Source organism: Pieris rapae, chromosome 20 (assembly GCF_905147795.1).
Source record: "Pieris rapae chromosome 20, ilPieRapa1.1, whole genome shotgun sequence".
Classification (NCBI taxonomy): Eukaryota; Metazoa; Arthropoda; class Insecta; order Lepidoptera; family Pieridae; genus Pieris; species Pieris rapae.
Window position 1 is genome coordinate 4,076,904 of NC_059528.1, and position 20,181 is coordinate 4,097,084.

Genomic DNA, 20,181 nt, shown 5'->3' on the forward strand with positions numbered 1-20,181 from the left:
AACAAAGCTGTGTATTTAGATACAAATAAAACAAGTTAATGGAAAACGTTGTATTTTATTTAATAAAATAACATCGGTCAATAAAAAACAAGTTCCCAAACATAATAATATTATGTACAGTTCCTCTCCGGTGCACAATTTGCAACAGCTCCCGTATACCTGTATATAGAAAACGTTACAAGTGTAAATATTTTATAATATTAGTTACTAGGACTATTTATTTTAACCGCGTGTTTATAAAAATGCTGTGTGTTAAAAAAAAGTATCTCAATGCAGCGAAGAAATGCTGCTAGAGTTTTCATATAATATGTATAGCTTTTTTGCTGTTATTGTGAAAAAAGAAAGCTGGGATGCCAACCCGGCTATAATGCATAGCTAAGTTGGCCACGCAACCATGGGCTGACTAAATGGCCGGAAACGCTTTCGAACGTCTGCCATATGAGTGTGTATAGGCGTTTGTGTCACTTGACATTGGATGAGCATTCTGCCCGTTCTAAAAAAACCTAACGAGCGTTGGTGTTTGATTTGTAGAAATTAAATAATGCAAAGAAATCTATGGTCTTCTGTTCGAAAAATTATTAATAAAATAGATAAAATCTGGATTAGCAAACTCAAACTCAAAATATCTTGATTCATATAGGTAAACAAGTACACTTAAGAACGTCAAAAAATTAAATTAATTGGAAATTTATATTTACTATCAGTTCGCAAGTCAAGGGCGTAGAGCGTGCAAGAAGTACTGGCAAGAAATTTTCCGCCGCTCTTTTTAATCGCTAAGTTTTTTTAATACGAATTGTTTGAACTGGAGCAAATCAATTCCAAGGATTAGGATAGCATCCAAGTATATACCGGACGATCTAAGGGAAAAAACTCTAATACTCTAATCCGAGGTCCTATTTTAGCGCCACTATTATTTAAAGGCACTATACGCATAGGAGAAGCTAGGGTTCAGGTTTAGGAGAATTCAATGAAGCATTTTAACTCTATTCTACTTGTCAGTCACTCATAGCATTTTTTTTGTATAAAGGAATATAAATATGTTATTCAAAAAAATAAATCAATCTTATTACAATCTTTAACTATGCCCGTCCTTTTCTGTGAAATTGTTTTTACAATGCGATGAAAAGAGATGAAACGGGGCCTTAGATTGTTTTACTTTTTATGAATAAGCGGTTAATATAAGCCAACGGCCTAAGGAAAGGAACTACTAGGCGCTACTCGTACCGGAATTTTGGCATCGCCTCACTCTAGAACCGGTGGCTTAGAAAACAAACAAAAACATATGAATATCGAATTATTAAAAATCTTTTACGTTGAGGCTTTAAAAGAAATATTACCTTATAGTCGGTTGCTGTGAACGCGCTATTCTACGTGCTCGTCTCTGTTGCGTGTCACGTCCGTCCCTCACGTCACGCGTATCTCTGGTGTCACGGGGATTTATGTCTCGGGGACGCAAGTGACGGGAGCTGTATGAGCCATCCTCTGTGCTGGATTCGGCAGCCGTGTTTGCACCCGCTGGGAGTGTATCTTCATTTGTTTCGGAATTCAAAAACGAAATTATTCTTTATTAAAAAATATCCAAAATAATACTAAATGTTTATTTTTTTTTTATTTAATAATTCGTAAATAAAATGTATTTACAGCGCTTTATCTCTTAAGTAAGTTGATAACAATGAAGAAAAAAACAGCCTATGGCTTGACAAAAGGGATTTCAGAATTATTACAATCGATACTATATTATGAACTACCTAAGTTATATATAACAGTTATATAATACAAAATTTATTGAAAAACATTAACATCAATAGTATACATAATGCATTTTAGGTAAACAGTTTCCAGTTGTTTTCATTATATTGATACTCAGTACGACACTGAATCCGATTGCGAAAATTGCACAAGGATTTTAATTTAATTTATAAACAAATACAGTATATATTAAAAGATTAAAGTAAAAATACAATTAAGAGATTTTGTTCCCTTTGAGTAGGTTGAGGAACGTTCTGGATGAATTGTTATTTCTATTACCATAATATGGTAGTAGAGGGTGTAATCTATCGAGAGCGTTTTCAAAAGCCTAATTCACAAAATTTCCTAAATTATATATGATATCAGGAGAAAACAAATTATAAGGCAATCGCATATCGATTAAAATAATATTTACAATAATTTATAGATTGAAGAAAGCGGTCACATTACATGAGTGAGTTACCTGAAAGATGCGCAGCGGGCAGACGGTAGAGTTCAGCTGCGCACGCGGCGCAAGGCGAACCACTGGATTCACTGTCTGTGTCACGTACACTACCGCATGTGCCGTACTCTGTAATATTAATAATTTCAAACATACATGTAAATGAACAGACCAAGAACAACTCGAATCTATCACTACACTAGTCAAAGTAAGTAATGTAAATGCCGATACCAAGTTAGCCACAGTTTATGGCATGTAAAAAAGGGAGTATGTGAATACGTTTATGTAAAATAATCGATAGAATTTGATAATAGCTGATTATAAACGTTAAACATAGATCGTAGCTTGTCCGAGTTAAGTTATAACAATAAAAAATTTCGATACGTAGCGAAATAACATCAAAATGGCGGCTATTCCTCCCCAATCGTCTGCGATGCATAGCTGTTCGCGCAACATCGATAGATTCGAAATTACAATGTTAAGCTGTACCCCTGGATTTTGTCATATTTATCAATCATTCTAAAAACTTAAGTTATAGAGTAATTGATAAATTGGTCTTCAGAAATAATTCAGTAATTTTTCCTTATTGAAATAATGAAAATACTCATCATTGTATAGTATTGTTTTGTTGCCTTCCAATTGATTTACTTTATTGTTATCCTATGTTGGGATTTTGTATGTTAAGTCTTTGTATATGAATTCATATCAACTTACCATTAGGTTGAGCAAGTAAATGGTGACGCATTGGTGGCGCTGCTAGCGCGAGTGGCGAGCGTGGTAGCGAACGAACGTGCAATGAACACGCGCGCGCTGCGCTCGCCCCGCGTGCCGAGTCACTGCCCGACATACTAAACGTCGCGTATGGACTTATCTCGTCACAGTCATCTGTGGATAAAACTATGATTACTATTTTATTGTACTCAGTGGCGTAGCAAAGGGGGGGTAGAATTCAGGGATTCCCGCAAAAGAGCTTGACGCTGTCGTTGAGGGATTACCCGTCCCATACTCGCGATCTTTTAATAAATGATTCAAGTCCTTTATAATATAAATTTTTTTGCTTTTCACTTTCGATGGGGTGACTCCGCCAACTTCTGCACCGGGTGCCACCCGAGGTAGTACGCCACTGTTAGTACTGTATGAGTAAATTTTATAACTTCACAGTAATTCATAATAATCATTAAAATTAATTTTGTTCCCTTCAGAGTAGAGAATCTTGGGGAGTGGAATGCACAGACACTAATTAAAGATTTGTGACGCCACAGCTGGCACGCTCACTAATTAATTTCAGGTTATATAGGTATATTTATTTATATGTACCTAAAGGTGGATCTATGGACTTTCCATTGTGCAATGTCGGGGGCGGCGTTGGATCACTTGTTCGTCGTAACGATGCCAAGAGTATTGTCGCTGCGAGAAGCAAGGCCAACGCACCTCCGCCGAGTGCGCTAAACAACCCTGTCCGCCCCCATCCACTACTCCGAACTTCTACTTCGTCTTCCACGTCGCTTAGACGTGCTTCCACCGGCAAGTCTATTGGTTCTCCTATCTGATCTGGAAATGAGAAACAAATCACGTATAATTACAGAATGCAATATGTTTGGAAGTTTTAAATAATTTGAAGGTACTTTCAAACATGGGACATTAGCTTGTTATTTATATTATCTATCTGTAGTAGTTTTAACATGAAGGTTCCGGAAATGAATACCAGATTTCTAGTAAAACATGGGTCACCCAGTGGTTGGCATGAAATTTAACTGATTTATTTAACCATTTATATAGTTATGAAGATCTTATTAGGCTGTTTTTTGAAACAATTTTGCCTGTTCTTTGAAGTCGGTGAAAAACACAAACGTACCTCCTGCAAGTGACCTTGTAGCAGCTCGATACAGTGCAGGCGTTTCGCCGGCTGGAGACTGTGCCAAGATGCGAATTTCATACCACGTAGCTGGCTCCAAGCCCACAACCTGATAGCAATGACAAGAGAAATATTTAAACTACTCGGCTCGATTGGATCGCTAATCCGACTACTGCGGATTACTATTAGTAAAAGTTATTGCATAACAAGGCGCGATTATTGTCGCTAAATTTTTTATCGATATTTAAAATACCATTATTTAATTAAATACGTCTCATGTAAGAGGATAATATAAAAATTTAAATTTGGTTAATTTAATAATAAATATATTTCCTTCGATCCGAGTAATGTGTCTTCTAAAGTAAACCTATGTACCTATTGTACCTACTACTCTGTTACTATTTTGAGTGTCTTTTTAAATCACAAAGGAATTTATATTTTCTTATTGCTGTAACATTAGTTTAGTAATAATTTTGTGAATACTTTTACATAATTTCGATTTCAGTCGAAGGTCGAAAATGTATACATATACTTTATATTCTTTTACTAAATATAAGCCACACACACCTCGAGTGTCTCCCCATCCACATGTATAGCAGTCCAGGTAGTTCTTGGTTGTTTCGCCGGTCGATATGCAGCGCGCCAGGCTGCTACTGTACAACGCCCGCCCCACGCCAGCAAAGAAACGCGTAGGGCGGTGCTGTTCGCCCAGATGCTTTGCCTGCCAGGTGGCGCCAGAGCCTCTACGCACAGACATCTTCTCTTATGCTTCATAGGGGTTAATTGAATGAAATATTATACTAATTACCTAATTAATCATGTCATTGTTTAAATTGATTAAACTTTTTAAAATGGATGAGGTGAAAAATATCAGAGAGAAATCATTCTATGCGAGTTTAATTTTAAACAATAAAAGCAATGACTGACTGTCTCCACTGGTCCGGACTTGTAAAGGAGCGGAGTAAGGGGAGGCCCCAGCTGCGTTGTGGGCCCGCATTGTGATTGTATAACGTGCGCCGCATTCTAACACGCCAACTTCACACCGCGTTTCGTCTACTCCTACGGCTTGCTCGCCGCCCGCTGTTTGCTGTCCCATTTCCTTATGCCCCCATCCCGATCGCCACTGAACACTATAGTGAAGGAGAGGGGCGCCACCATCACGTACTGCTTCCCATCCCACTACCAGTCGGTGCGTGTCTGCTCTTAAAAGGCGCGGAACAGGCGTACTTGGAGTCGCCGCTGCTATAACGCCGTGTCGTATAGTGTCTGTGCCTGCTGCGTTGCGTATTGAGCAGGTGTAGTTTCCTGACCACCTTTCTTCTAGCTCTGTAAATTTAATACATCTTAACATTAACATCATGTATACATAGAAAACATTGACCAAATACGGAGAAGAAAATTTGAATATCACATCACTAATATTTGTTAAGAATTTAAAATATATTTCATTTGTGTGTTATCAATAAAGTTGTAGGAGCATTAATCTAACGTTCAGTACGTACCTAAATGTGGTTGTGATGGTCGTTAAAGGATCAGTTTTTTGTTATACATTATTTATATACTTTTTCGTCTGTGTGTTGCAAGTCGCGTGACGGTCAGCCGGATTGGGATAAAGTGAAAGGCGCTCGTCATAGCAGCCAAGACCAATATGGCGGCGCCTTCCTATAGTTCGCAGCAGCTGACCGTGTAGTGTATAGACTATAATTCATTTGTGCCAGTTCTGCACGCTATTTGAATATGTGTATATTATAATCTAAATAATAATTGTTAAGTATTATGTATGCCGTACTCTCTAAGAAAGAGTTCAATAAAAATAGTATATAGTTACTTTTATTATTTCCCATTATCATTCCAATTTTCCAAGTATAAGATTAAGATTGATAAAGCGATTTTTTACCCTTAATGGAATATTATTCCAAAAAAAATTTAGTTAAATGTCATGTTAATGTAAAAAAAGTTTCACTTTTACCGTGGTTTCATAAAACCACACAATCCTTTTTATTTATTTATTTTTTTACACTTCGTTAAACACGAAAATAAACGAAGATTAACGAAACTACACGAAGATTAACGAAAATACACGAAGATTAACGAAAATACACGAAGATTCACGAAAATAAACGAAGATGAACGAAAATAAACGAAAATACACGAAGACGCACGAAAATAAACGAAGATTTACGAAAATAAACGAAGATTAACGAAAATACACGAGACACACGAAAATAAACGAAGATTTACGAAAATACACGAAGATTCACGAAAATACACGAAGACACACGAAAATAAAATAAGACACACGAAAATAAACGAAGATTAACGAAAATACACGTAGATACAAGAAGATACATGAAAATAAACAGAGATACACGAAAATAAACGAAAATACACGAAGATAAACGAAAATACACGAAGATTAACGAAAATACACAAAGATTAACGAAAATATATAGATGTACTAACTGTTAATAATCAAATCGCCAGTATCGGTAATAGTGTGTTGCGGTGGTAGTGGGGCCCAGCGGCGTCGTAGTGGCGGGGCCCCCAATGCGGCACACGCTAGTCGAACGCGCGTGCCCACGGCCGCTACTATTTCTATGCTCACTGATGATATCCGCGCCGATACTGCAAAAACGACAGTTATTTTTTAATCATGTACGATAATTACATATACACAATCGTGTGTGCTATGAGTGTAACGTGTATAAATGGCTGCCTTTATCACAAAATGACACAATAGTGATACAAAACTGTTAGCTTTATTTTTTAGAGAATGAACACATAACAGTTGTTTGCTGTAATTTAATGCAATAGATTTCAGTTGTATAAAACAGGAATATATGTGCACTAAGTACGTTCTAATATAGTATATCAAATAACGATAAACGTTTGTTAAAAATATATTTATGTTCAGGGATTAGAAAATACACAATATGTGCTTTTGTAGAGGTTAAATTATTCGATTTTCTAAGCTTTGGCTTTGGAGAAAACCTATGAAAACGATCGCATGAACATAATGTAAATATGTAAAATTAAAAAAAAAATCCTACCAGAATGAGCAGGAGCGGCAGTAACGGCACGCGAAGGAGCCCCAGGTCCAGCAGAGGTTGAAGCTCGCACCCAGAACTCGTACACTGCACCATCGCGAAGACCGCGGACTTCTCGTCGAACCTCACTTGTGTCTTCCTCCGTTTCCACGCGTTGAGCCCATTCCCCGCCCACTCTACACAAGCAAAAGTTTATGGACAAGCCTTGAGTGAGACTCAGTGGAGAAATCACTAGGACACCACATTATTTTAATCTGGGGCACCAATTTGATAGCTAGCTTTTGCTAGCGTATAGGTTAAAATAAAATAGAAACGAAACTTAAAATAATTCGTGTCACCGAAAGCGCCCGCTCCATCGGTCCACAACTACCGTATTTTTACCGTATTTAAAAGTATGTATGTGTTGCGTATGTAATTGGCTGGTATCACTTCATACAGCTCTGCTATTAGAAGACCGAAATAACTCAGTCAAATAATATGTTACTAATTTGACAAAACTATTTGTATTAAATGTTGAAATATAAATATAATTTAAAGTTTAATCTAAAAAAAGCAATGGAGATTAGTGCACGATTCTTCATTGAATCAATTTCTATTCTTACTTGTATGCATACGTGCATTACAACTGACTAAAAAGTTTGCCTGTGCTATCACTTACTTTCCCAGTTCCCTCGTATATAGCGTGTAGTGAGTGATGCGTCCCCCGCGAACTTCGGGAGGTGGTGCTGCCCATGTCACTCGGACTGCTTGAGCTGATGCTGCCACTGCACGGACTGCTTCAGGTGCTCCAGGAACTTATACAAAAAGAGACATTAATAGTAAAAATCTATATTTGCATAAATCTATTTAAAAATAGTATTATTCTAATGTTGAATCCTTAATATGGCCCTTTGTCTTTGCGTAGGTAAAAATACTAAATTGTATTTCAATATAATCTGTGGTATTTACCGTCCTCTTTGGTTTGACAGTAAACGGGGTTTGACAATGGACCACTGCCACCGTTGGTTCGAGCTCGTACACTGAGTGAGTAGTTAACAGCAGCTCGAAGGCCTGACACCACTGCCTCACCACCACTGCCATCGGCTTGTGCTGCTGCTGTCCGAGACGCTCCACTCCATGCTGCATTGTTTCATAATCAAAATATAATTAAATTAAGTACGTATCAATGTATATTTATGTTAGAGTAAAACAAAATTAAATAATGCTTCTAAATTTAATTTTATTATTAAAACATAAATCATAACATAAACATAAAAAATATATATTTTTAGGTGACAATGCCTCACACTGCCTGACGTGAATAGGTGAAATGACCGAGTGAGTAGATTTAGCGAAGTAGACTTAAAAAACATAGAAGGTAGGTAAAGATATGAATATATGTTAAACGATACTATTACTTCATGCGAATTATACCTGTATTTTGTCACCATTTTGACGTTCCTGTTCTAGACTTTCTTCTAAACAATCCAATGGTATGTGGACTCTGTTTCCGCACTTAGACGCTCAATCAAAATAAAGACAGAAATTACATTTTTTTATATACTTACTTTGTGAAAATATTATTGGCGCGTAAATTATATCGTAGTGAAGAAGGGCTGAGGCTGGCGACGACCAGCGAACTCGTACTGCTCTTGCTGATACTGCTTCACAGCGTACAGCACTGGGTGGTACTAGACCTGCTGAAAAAAAAATACTTAAAACTTCACTTGTGATTGACTTTTAGATCAGTCGTGTAGGTATCATTGAGGTGAGATTATTATTAAGTATCAATGAAATAATTAAATTGTTTAGTGATGAAAATTTTTGCCATTCCGGAGAAACGAAATAAATATTTAAAAAAAATATTATACATATCATATCTACATCGATTGATGGAGGTCAAATAATAAAAATCAGCAGTTCAAGGCATTATTGAACCCCTAATAACTTCGTTATTTATAATAGTAGAAGCGTGATTATGGCCTAGACAATGTACTTATTTATTAAAAAATTAAAAGATTAGGTCAGCTAATTACGTCATTACTTAAGACAGAAGACTTGTTATTAAATGCATCTCAGAATTTTTTACGGTAGAACTATTAAGTAGCGAGCTTTGTCCTTTTTACAAGTCATGTTTTTGATGGCATATATTTTACACGCAGCATTATAAGAATATCCATTAAGGCACATTTATATTAACATACATTCAACTGTAAACTGACCCAAAAAAAAATCTAAATATCTTTATTCATCTAGGTAAAGAAGTAGAATGAACGTCAAAAAATTAAACTAATCGTAAATTTACATTTACTACCAGTTCGCAAGTCAAGGGTGTAGAGCGGGCATAGTTAACTGTTTTATTCTGGACAATTTATTCTGGTATAGATTAATGAACATACCAGCTGGTGCAGCAGCATATACTGTATGTGATGGTGGCGAAACACCAGCGCGGTTAAAGGCTCGAACGGTGAAGGCCAGTCTGCCTTTAGCTCCCCAAATCGCCATCCGTGCTTCCCCGCCCCCACCCCGCACTATCACCTGCCCTGCCCCGCTGCCTTCCGTTTCCCGCCATGACACAACATAGCCTAGAAGGTCGCCGTTCCAGCTGTCGCGTTCTGGAATCTATTTTATTATTTATTTAACTACTGGGTTTAGTGATAATCGTAATTTATCTTAATTTTTTATCTGTTTCATATATTACAATATATAATTTGCGCTATATGGCTTTTACCCTGAAAGGGGCGATCCGAATACAAATACTAACAAAGCTAATAGTACATATTAAGAAATGTAAACTAAACAATACTTGTATAGATAAATTAATAAAGTATGAAAAATAACAAAAATTCTCCAGTAAGATTTACCTGTTTCCAAATACATATGAGTGTATATATAAACATAAGTATGTAGATTTTAATGAATGTCTATGATGTTGTTTAAGCAATAAATAAAAAAAAACTTACACTCCATGATACACGTAGTTCTCCAGAGTCAACTGGCCTCACGCGAACGTTTTGTGGTGCACCTCCAGGTGCTACAATTGAAAATCATATATAAACACTGCACAGATGTAAGGGAAAAACTGAATAGATTAGCAATAGATTCAAATTGTATATTAAATTGTGTTGTGATTAATTAAATAAATCACCAGCTTGGACAACTATTTATTTGAACTCAAACCCTTAACTAACAGACTATTATCATACGCTTTTATTACAAAAATGAAATTAAAACGCCATCTAGCGACAATACCACATAATTAAAAACTTATTTTTAACTATAATGTAACGGCATTTTTTACGATGACATAAGCATTTAAATTAATAATCTTACCTTCTTCTAGAGTGGTAAATCGCAATGGATCTGATAGCGGTGATGTGCCGACGTGGTTGTGAGCTGCTAATCTTAGAGAGTATTCATGTGCCGCACGTAGTGCTTCCAGCCTGGCAAGGAGTTTATCTCGTCCCGTGTCCAAAATTTCGCTGTACAGGAATCATCAATATTTTAAAACCAATACTATCAATACATAATTGTTTGGAAAAATGTGAGCCCTCACGGGACGCCTGGTAGATGTGAAACTTCGACATTATTTTGTAAAAGTAATATGCAGAAAAGAACAGAGTGTGATAGGTACCATACAGAACCAGGTAAATATGTCATAATGATAAAATAAAATATTACGATTTTTTTCCAGATAACGATGACTATTTGTTGAATAAACATTATTTTAATTCAATATTTTTAATGTGAAATTTACTACTGCATTTAGACTGTACCTTGTTTGTTGTGTATATCTTATAGCATGGCGACGCGTCGCCACGGCATGCGTCGCCACGCCAGAAATCGGTTTTACGTGCGGCTATAGATGTTTCACATTAAAATTTTTCGTCCCGTGAGAAATAACATATACATAGAAATGTATAGGTGATTTAGTCATTGACAAGCTCGTGTTTTTGCTTTCAATTGTAGGTCGTGGTATCATTAAGATATGTGTGGGATACAGGAACGTATATTTTTTAGTGTAATTCATATAAGATAGAATATTCTAGTACCTATGATCATCACGTTGAACAGTAAGATTGTACTGGTCAGGGACGAGTGTGCTGGGTTCAAGTGATGTCACAAATGCAGTGAAGCGTGTGCCGGGTGGCGAACGTGCTTGCCAACTTAGTTGCACCCATGTTCCTCCTAGTCCTACTAACTGCAAGGAGCGTGGCGCTTCTGGTGGCTCTATAAATATGATATACAAATATTGAGTGATTTAAAACGTACAAGCACATTTATTCTAAATGTATTTAAAATGTAAACAAAGATGGCGTACTTTTAAACAAGAGACATACAGATGTAATGTGCAATCTTAAATCGAAGAATGCAAAGTTTAGAAATATTATTTAATCTTAAGAATACTAGATTTATATTGACTTGTTTACGTTTGAGTACTATTCACAGTTATATAAACAAAATATATTTATAATTTTTTAAAGTATTTTAGTTATTAACTCAGTATTCGTAGTATATACAATAATATTAAAACGTTATTGTGGGTTTTCACTAAAACGTTTATTAAATCTGTAGTATTAAAAAAACTGTGTAATTTGCGATAACGTCACACTGTTTACACTTTAAATCAATTCAATTTAAATGTAGATACATACCAGGATATAAAGATAAAGGTATTCAAGGATAAAGTGTTTGACTAGCTAGTGTCTCACCGTGTACATGCAGGTAGAGTAAGAGATCAGCACGGCCATGGGCGTTACGCGCAACACATCGGTACTCGCCGGCATCTGCACGCTCAGCTGCACGCAGACGTAGAGCGGATCGAGTTCCTTCTGCGGTACGTGTCTCTGTTACCCGCCACCTGCATACAAAATATAATATATATTACTATATATATTCTGAGTCTCGATTGTAGTTTTATAACATGCATTATAAGCGAATAAATTGGATTAAATGAGCAGAATTACCTGTAATTATCAAGGTCTAGTCTATGTCCGTGGTGCGTCCAATGTACAGTCAGCGGAGGGTCGCCATGCGCTAGACAGCTAAGCGTAGCGCTTTGCCCGAGCACAGCTGAGGTGTTGCGTGACACGTCACTTGAAGTCCCAAAGTTTGCAGGCTCTGGTAAACAACGAGTCTTCTGTTGTTAAAAGCTTAAGAGATAATTTTTAAAAGCACAGACACAATACGTGCCTGGTGAAACTGATTTTTATACTTAATAAAACTACATTTAAAAACAGAAAAAAATACTATGTTGTACAAAGGTACGTCGTGACTCGTGATACATTTATTTAATTTAACATATAACATACGGTATCCTTTCTTTTACTAAAATTGAATTATAATATTGTATTATAAATATAATAAAGAATACAGAAATTTATTTGTCGCTGGACCGCAAATGCCGTTCACAAAAGCGTCGATATACATTACAATAATCTTATTTTGTTTAAAAACAAAATTAAGTACTACAGTAACTTACAAAAATATAATAATCATTACAATTTCAAATTTTTAGATAGGTACTCGTATAAAGTGCGACTGTAAGAACGTAATTTGCGTTCTTACATTCGCACAATTAGGTAAATTTATAACTTTTTATAGTTTAGTAAGTAAAAGTATAACGTTAATGTATGATTAATAACACATAATCATACCTAAATCTATATATTATAATAACTGAAATAAATTAAACAAAATCAAACAATATTACAACAGATACCCACCGTGAACAGTGATATTAACTTGTTTCAGTAGAGGTGGACCGACTCCGTTTTCAGCACTGCAACGATACAGACCCTGATGGGATCGCAATGCTGTTCTAGCGGATAACGTGGCTCGTACGGCATCGCTGGCCTGACCCTCTTCAGACCGTCTTTCGCCTCCCTCCCAACCTGGAGCTGTTGCTTCCCAACGCTCTGTTCCATCCCCACTACTTGCTCCCTCTTGTGAAAAAAAAAATGAAATTATTAACAGAATATTGTAATCTTACTCAGCAAGCAATAAGCAAAAGCATTTTGGTTCTTCTCAAATAGCTCTTTTGATTTTGGGAATAAAAAAGTCTCGTAGTAAATAAACTAGTATATCTAATAGTAATACAAAAAATAAACATTCTTACTATGTTATTTTCACCCACCAATTTTCTTATACCATGCCACAAGAGGCGCGGGAAATCCTCTCGCCGCGCAATCAAGTTTTAAAGGTGCACCCAGCAGAACCGCGGAGTCAAGTGGTTCCGTTTCCCAACTTGGAGCAACTGGTGAGAAAAAACCGTTTTACATTTTAAGTAAGCTAATAAATCATTCATATTAAGAGCAGTGTTGGCCTAGTGGCTTCAGTGTGCGACTCTCATATCTGAGGTCGTAGGTTCGATGCCGGACTGCGCACCAATGGACTTTCTTTCTAATGCGCAAATCTTTAACATTTGCTCGAACGGTGAAGAAAAACATCGTGAGGGAACCGACATCTCTTAGACCCAAAAAGTCGACGACGTGTGTCAGGCACTGGAGGCTGGTCACCTACTTGCCTATTAGATTTTAAAATGATCATGAAACACATTCAAAATCTGAGGCCAAGACCTAAAAAGGTTGTAGCGCCACTGATTTATTTATTTATTTTTAATAAATCATTCATAGGTCAAACTATACGCTTTTATAATAAACTACCAAGTGATGTGGTTTACCAAGTTTTAAGAAAGTTATAAAACAGAAGCTCTCTAGGAAAGCTTTTTATAAAATATCCGATTACCTAGAAGATAAGGAAGCTTGGAATTAAAAATAATTTGCTCCAGCTATTTAATTTAACTGTAACTTATATAAGAATGGGAAAAAAGACGATCAAAAAATAACTAGTCCGAGGTTCTTGCCTTTCTCCTTGTATCCTGGTCTCTATTCCTTACAGGCGTTAGAGTTGACTATTCAAAGTGATTATGTGATTCAACTGAATAACTGTATTTTGATCTTGATTTTGACTAAAAATCTTTTACTTATTAATTAATTAATACAATTGGAAAAGTCACCTTATTATATGGTAAATTATGAAAAATATATAAATACCCTTAACAGTAAGTATAGCTGTGTAATTTGCAGCAGCGGCTCGGTTCGCGACGCGGCAAGTGTATCGTCCACTATGCGCCGCTCGTAGTTCGGGGAACATTAAAAGTGAGAACTCGTTCAAACTTTTCTCCTCTATCTAAAACACATGTTAAGGACATTGAATCGTTCTGTATCATGTTACGAGTATAAGTGTTCACGTACCTACGAATTAACGATTAAATATTATTTTTGAGTTTGGTATCTTACATATAAAATTCTTGTGTCACGGGGTTAGTAACCGAACTCCTCCAAAACGGCTCGACGATTCTCATGAAATTTTGTGTGCGTATTGGGTAGGTCTGAGAATCGAACAACATCTATTTTTCATCCCCCTAAATGGGTGGTTCACCCCTAAATTTATTTATTTATTTTTTAGACATTATTTTTTCGTTTTTATTTTTTTACGATACACCACAAAAATACATGCAAACCTAAATTTTCACCCCTCTACAATCATCCCTTATGTTTTTTTTTGTTAATTATAAACTTTAATTTTTTGGCACAAAAACATGGCAAAACAACGTTTGCCGGGTCAGCTAGTACATATATAAAGTTACATTTATATCCGTCACAGAAGTTGTAATTTTCAGTAAGTAACAAATGTTATATATAGCTTTTGGAGTAACTCACCTGCAAATTAGATGGCAGGGGCTGGCCATCTTTAAACCACGAGAAGTATAGAGGTTTATCTCCTGAAGAAACGCCGCATAGTACCTGCACCGTTGCACCCTCTGTCAGTTCCGGAGAGAACATGAACGGTGATATCTTTGGAGGATCTGGATAAAGTATTTTCTTTTTCATGAAGGAATTTAGACATTGACGTGTATGTCAAGAGAATAGAGATTTCTAGGAAATATACTAATATAGAAACTAGTTTATATAACATATAGAAAGAAGAAGAGAACAAAAGGGTCGCATACTTCGGACTTGTATCTCGATATCCCGGGTAGCAGGTGTCGCAGGTGGTGCTGTGACAGTACAGGTATAGTGTCCGGCGTCTTGAGCCATTGCAGGTGAAAGCTTCAGGGTCGCAGCTCTTGCCCAGACGCGGCCACCTGCACCTTCTAACGCGGTAGCCGCACCACGCCTGCTCCATCTTACAGAGCTACGTCAAAATATGAGTATAAGGGCCTGCTTCACAATGTCCGGATAAGTTCCAAATAAGCTATTTATTACTTATTGGTAGGATAAATAGTATTTTTGCGTTTCACGACTGTCAAATAGCGCTATACGTCATGAAATTCGAAGTATCTTATTTGGAACTTTTATCTTTCGAATAATTTATGTGTTGCATAGCTATTTGGCACTTTATCCATACATTGTGAAATAGGCCCTTACTATCATACAATATGATTTGTGTAAATTGTTTAGAGAATTGACATACGATACAGCTCGGAAATGAACCAAATAGCTATGAATCGTAATTTTCTCCAGTATAGAAGGTAAATGTGTGTTAATTTTACTTCAAAAAGCAGTTGTTTTTAAATTTACTATTTCAATATTATAATACTTTTTTATACAGATTTTTATTGTTTATAATAAACAAGTGTATAATTTTGTAAATATGTGAGTGTGTAATTTATAATTTTGTATGAGAAATGATTGTGAATTAAATTGAATAATCAATGTAATATTGATTTATAATGTATTTATGTAAATGCAGGCTAAAGTTTTTCAACCATCCCATCATTCTAATAAATAATTTATTTAATTGTTTCTTTGACACATACAGCGAAATATGTATAAAGTTAACAAATCCATTATAGATATATAGACTATATGATTGCGCGCCTAGCAACAGATAATAATGCAAATTATTGGACCTGTGTCGTCATTTAAATTGAATATACTGTCCTTTGAGCAGTGAGTGATAATATACTTTTTAAATATGTATGAGTGTGATTAAGAATTTTCTGTTGAATTTCGTAATGAAAATTGAGTAGAATATTGATATACAGTACAAATGCACCTCTATGGACCTGATCGGATATCCGGAGTAGGGACAAAGCAGCGTGAGGTTGTCTCCAGCAACAGCTCTTACAGGCTCCAGTGCACGCACCGCTGGTGGACCTACCAGAATCATACATTAGGTACATTTGGTCTTACAAAAACATGCAGTATGCAGATAAGCCTATATATGTATAGACCTGTTGAACTATTTATTTATTTATTTATTAATACTTTATTACCTTATTCAATATACACATAAAAACAAAATAATTAACAAAAAAAACTAACAATAACACGTTACTAATAAATAAAAATAAATATAAACAAAAATTTAAAAGCCAATCAAAAGGTTAACTGAGAAGAGAATTAGTAAATATAAGAAGTTACTTATTACGAGGCAAAGCTATATAAAACTGCCAACTAAGTAAAGCTACGACTTGGAGATGCACCGGCTTACAGTTAAATATAATGAAAAATAGATAAGCATATTATTCGTTTGTGTAAGAGTTTTAATCCTCGCCTACAAAACTTACCATATATATTCAGCCTGGCACTGTGAGAAACAGAGCCAAGAGAGTTGGAAGCTCGGCAAGAATATCGCCCACCATCTGTTGGTTGAGCTGATGATATGTTTAAAACTGAGACTGTTTCACCAGATATAGATGTCTCTTCGCGTACCGAGTATCTGTAACGTAGTTTTTCTTTATTTAAAAAACTAAGTTTTTTTTTAGTATTAAAAGATTATAGAGCAGTATTGGCCTTGTGGCTTCAGCATGCGGCTCTCATAACTGAGGTCGTAGGTTCGATTCTCGGCTGTACACCAATGGAGTTTCTTTCTATGTGCGCATTTAACATTTGCTCGAGCGGTGAAGGAAAACATCGAGAGGAAACCGACATGATTTAGACCCAAAAAGTCGACGACGTGTCGGCTTGAAGTGAAAAATCTGAGGCCAAGACCTAAAGAGGTTGTAGCACCACTGATTTATTTTTATTTATTTAAAAGATTATAGACCACATGATTTTCGACTTGCCACTGTATAAAATTTACGTTTACATAATTAACCTAAAAAATTGAGACGCGTCTACAATTATTATTAGCTCTATGTTACTCTGAATTGTAGTTTTATTAAATAACATATTTGGTATTTTAGTATCGGTTAGAAATTAAAAGTGAAATCTAATTGGTCTACTGGCTATTGCCTAAATAGCGTACCCATGTCGTGCGAGATAGCGGTCTAATGGTTGGTCATCAAGCAGCCAGTGCATTCGTGGTGGCGGCGAGGCAGCTGCAGCACAGCGGAGGGTGACCGCAGCACCACCTCGTAATGCCTGCTCAATGAAGGTGTACTGGAGCTCTGGTGGCGACTCTGCATCATTCATATTTATTTATTTATTTTCTATGGAAAATAATGGTAACGAATGAATTAAGGTATGTTTGATAAATGAGACAGTTCTAAAGTATATTAATATAGTTAATTGTATTGTTTTGCTAGGTAAGTAATATTCGAATGATTTTTAAGAATTTGTAACGTTAAATTAAAACCCCGCGTGAGTATTAGTTGAATGATTATAATAACTGCCCCCGCGAACTTCTTTTGGCCGTAAATAAGATATTTAGTATTAAGTATATAATTACTTAGTCTACCTTTTAGTTGCTACGAACCAACATGCAATTTGCTAATTTGCAACCCAGTAGACACTGTTCGCTTTTCCGGAATTATAACCTACGTATTACATAAAACTATATTTTTTTAAATTTTGATTATCATTTCCCGCGCTTCGCAACTTTTGTGATAATTTTTTTTATATATAGATAATGTGACTTTACGACTAACTCTTATCTTGTATCCACAGCTATTATTTCTTATTGTATATGATCTGTGGCATATTATTACACTTATATTGATCTGTGGTCGTCCGTTTGGCGGCATTCATACGTTACATTATTTAAGGGTCATATCCAGTATATGAGATATAAAAAAAACGTTACATAGCTAGGTAATAAAAAGTTCAACAGCGCCATTGTAGTTAACTAACCTCCAAGACGTATTTCCGCCGCCGCCTGCGCGCTGCGTAGTCCATCCCGAGCAACACATTGATAAGTTCCTCGTTGTCCTCTTGTCAGACCTCGCAGCTCTAAATCGGGCCCACGCGATGCTAACGCAGTTCCATCATGCAGCCATTGCAGCGGTACACCAGTTGCACTAGATGTACACCGCAACCGTGCTGCCCCACCCACTTCTGCTACCTACCAATCATTAAATGACAAAATACAAGTGGGTTTTAGGGTTACTACTTGGCTGAAGATGTTGAGTTATGATGAAACAGAAGATTTATTAACTGTTACTCGGTAACACACCCAATCACCCACACATACGCACACGTACACACATACACGAAACACACACAAACGCACACAACGCCAAATTTATTTTTACAACTCCGTTCGCAATGTTTTTCTTGTAGCATTTACTTTTTTCTTCTATTGTATATTGACAATGACCTGATTGTACGTGTTCCGGTCCGTGATGGAGGCTGGCTATCTGTCACTCAGGTCTCCTGTTACAGAGACTAGTCTCTCACATACACTTTCAAATGCTGTCATCTTAGTTTAATCATAATAACCTTGTATGTATATATGAAAGAAGAAATAAAGATTATTATTATTATTAATATTCGGGTAATGATATACACCATAAGCCCATTTTATAAGCCACTTAAGAGACCCAAGGGAAACAATTTCTATTATTTATGAAGTCAATGTCTGCATCTTTAAAAACATTTTGTTTTCCACTCGAATAATTATTGGCATAGCTGTTCTTTTAAGTATAGAGGCAAGACGGCGAGGTTTAAATAGACTTTTGGTGTACTTACCAGCACTTTTGGTTGAAGATCCACAGTAAGATCGTGGTGTACATCGAGGCGGGTCTGTGCTGTGGCATCGCCAAATACATTATACGCTTTGCAGAGCCATACTCCAGCGTGGTTGCGGGTGGCATGTTTCACGCACAACGCTGCACCGTCCGCCCATCTCCACGCATCACCGCCTTCCACTGGCTGCAACCGCCCTTCGCTGTCACGGTACCATCTATCCTCGAATTCAACACAGAAATTGAATATATAATAGCTTTAGCTTGTTCTTAGCTAATATAAGTACGTTGATTGTGAATGTAAATTTGGTTTTAAAAAAACTTGTGAGATATTTTGTGAATAAAAAAGGGCCCTTATTGATAATTCCTATTTTTTTGTTAAAATTATTTCTTTCAAATAAAAGTAATTCAGTATCCTAATTAACCCGTGTCTGCTACACGACATGTTTGAACGAATATGTAATTGAATAGAAATTTTTAAAATTGAATTTATTCCAGATATAGGCCGATTTTGACAGTTTATTCAAGCTGAACTAAATAACTATGTGAGAGATTTGGGCCTATTAAAAATTGCTACACAAACCTTTACGATTTAAATACAAAAATCTGTTGTCTCTAGAAACCACCCTTCGTAGTATAGGCTTAGTAAAAAAATGTTGGCGGTATATTCCTTTGAGGATTCACTTGTGTATTTTAATATTCTTAAAGTAGTCATGCAACAGGGAGATGAAAATTACGATTCCACATAATGGAGGTTATTAATTCATTCTTCTAAAGAGAGTGTGGCATGTTGAACACTGGTTATACTTATGCCTCGGCGCCTGCTCAGTCTGTGGATCTCAAATAAACGTATGAGAATCTTGAGTTATTGCTTGATAGAAATAATAGTTCTTTTGTCACCTCCTACCTATATATATAGGGGTACGATTGATGAAGTATTTAAATAAAAAAGGTGACTGCTTTAAATAACTGTGCGACAAATTTCCTCCAGCAAAGAAGGAAAGTAGGCATTGTTGGTGGGCCTCAAATTCGAACCTTGCAATCTTTTCTTCCAGAACACGTTGAGCCAGGATAAGCCTGAAGCATGAAGTTCCGATATTGATATAAATAAAAATTGTAGGCTATCTTGCGTTAGCGCATTCATTCTTAGGGCCTGTTTCACAATGTAGGGATAAAATACCATATAGCTATGCAA

General features: G+C 36.2%; 2 protein-coding genes across 2 annotated transcripts; both read right to left on the minus strand.

Annotated features, from left to right (window-relative positions):
• Positions 1 to 52: 52 nt before the first annotated feature.
• Positions 53 to 16,792, minus strand: LOC110995495 (Down syndrome cell adhesion molecule-like protein Dscam2). Its single transcript, XM_045632541.1, has 26 exons — positions 16,650 to 16,792; positions 16,146 to 16,236; positions 15,087 to 15,271; positions 14,797 to 14,942; positions 14,128 to 14,263; positions 13,209 to 13,328; positions 12,799 to 13,017; positions 12,040 to 12,193; positions 11,785 to 11,933; positions 11,125 to 11,302; positions 10,406 to 10,554; positions 10,036 to 10,106; positions 9,472 to 9,694; positions 8,641 to 8,772; positions 8,042 to 8,212; positions 7,752 to 7,887; positions 7,097 to 7,269; positions 6,510 to 6,671; positions 4,974 to 5,372; positions 4,614 to 4,789; positions 4,047 to 4,155; positions 3,509 to 3,742; positions 2,906 to 3,076; positions 2,213 to 2,320; positions 1,338 to 1,527; positions 53 to 159 (listed from the first exon to the last, which is right to left on the minus strand). Exons 3-26 carry the CDS (start codon positions 15,172 to 15,174, stop codon positions 111 to 113), a joined length of 3,843 nt encoding a protein of 1,280 aa, XP_045488497.1. The 5' UTR covers positions 15,175 to 15,271; positions 16,146 to 16,236; positions 16,650 to 16,792; the 3' UTR covers positions 53 to 110.
• A 524-nt stretch (positions 16,793 to 17,316) lies between these two features.
• On the minus strand, positions 17,317 to 19,431 carry LOC111000469 (Down syndrome cell adhesion molecule-like protein Dscam2). The gene is made up of 4 exons (XM_045632542.1): positions 19,412 to 19,431; positions 18,991 to 19,204; positions 18,154 to 18,364; positions 17,317 to 17,483 (listed from the first exon to the last, which is right to left on the minus strand). Exons 1-4 carry the CDS (start codon positions 19,429 to 19,431, stop codon positions 17,317 to 17,319), a joined length of 612 nt encoding a protein of 203 aa, XP_045488498.1.
• Between the last annotated feature and the right edge of the window lie 750 nt (positions 19,432 to 20,181).

Coding starts and splice junctions, on each gene's coding strand:
- LOC110995495 (XM_045632541.1), bottom strand. CDS start 15,174: ATGGCTCAAGACGCCGGACACTATACCTGTACTGTCACAGCACCACCT. Junction 10,107..10,405: donor ATTTACCACTCTAGAAGAAG/GTAAGATTATTA, acceptor TTTCAATTGTAG/CACCTGGAGGTGCACCACAA. Junction 6,672..7,096: donor TGCCGCTCCTGCTCATTCTG/GTAGGATTTTTT, acceptor TCGTTTTTGCAG/TATCGGCGCGGATATCATCA.
- LOC111000469 (XM_045632542.1), bottom strand. CDS start 19,431: ATGTCGTGTAGCAGACACGG. Junction 19,205..19,411: donor ATGTCGTGTAGCAGACACGG/GTTAATTAGGAT, acceptor ATTCGAGGATAG/ATGGTACCGTGACAGCGAAG. Junction 17,484..18,153: donor GGCGGAAATACGTCTTGGAG/GTTAGTTAACTA, acceptor TGAATGATGCAG/AGTCGCCACCAGAGCTCCAG.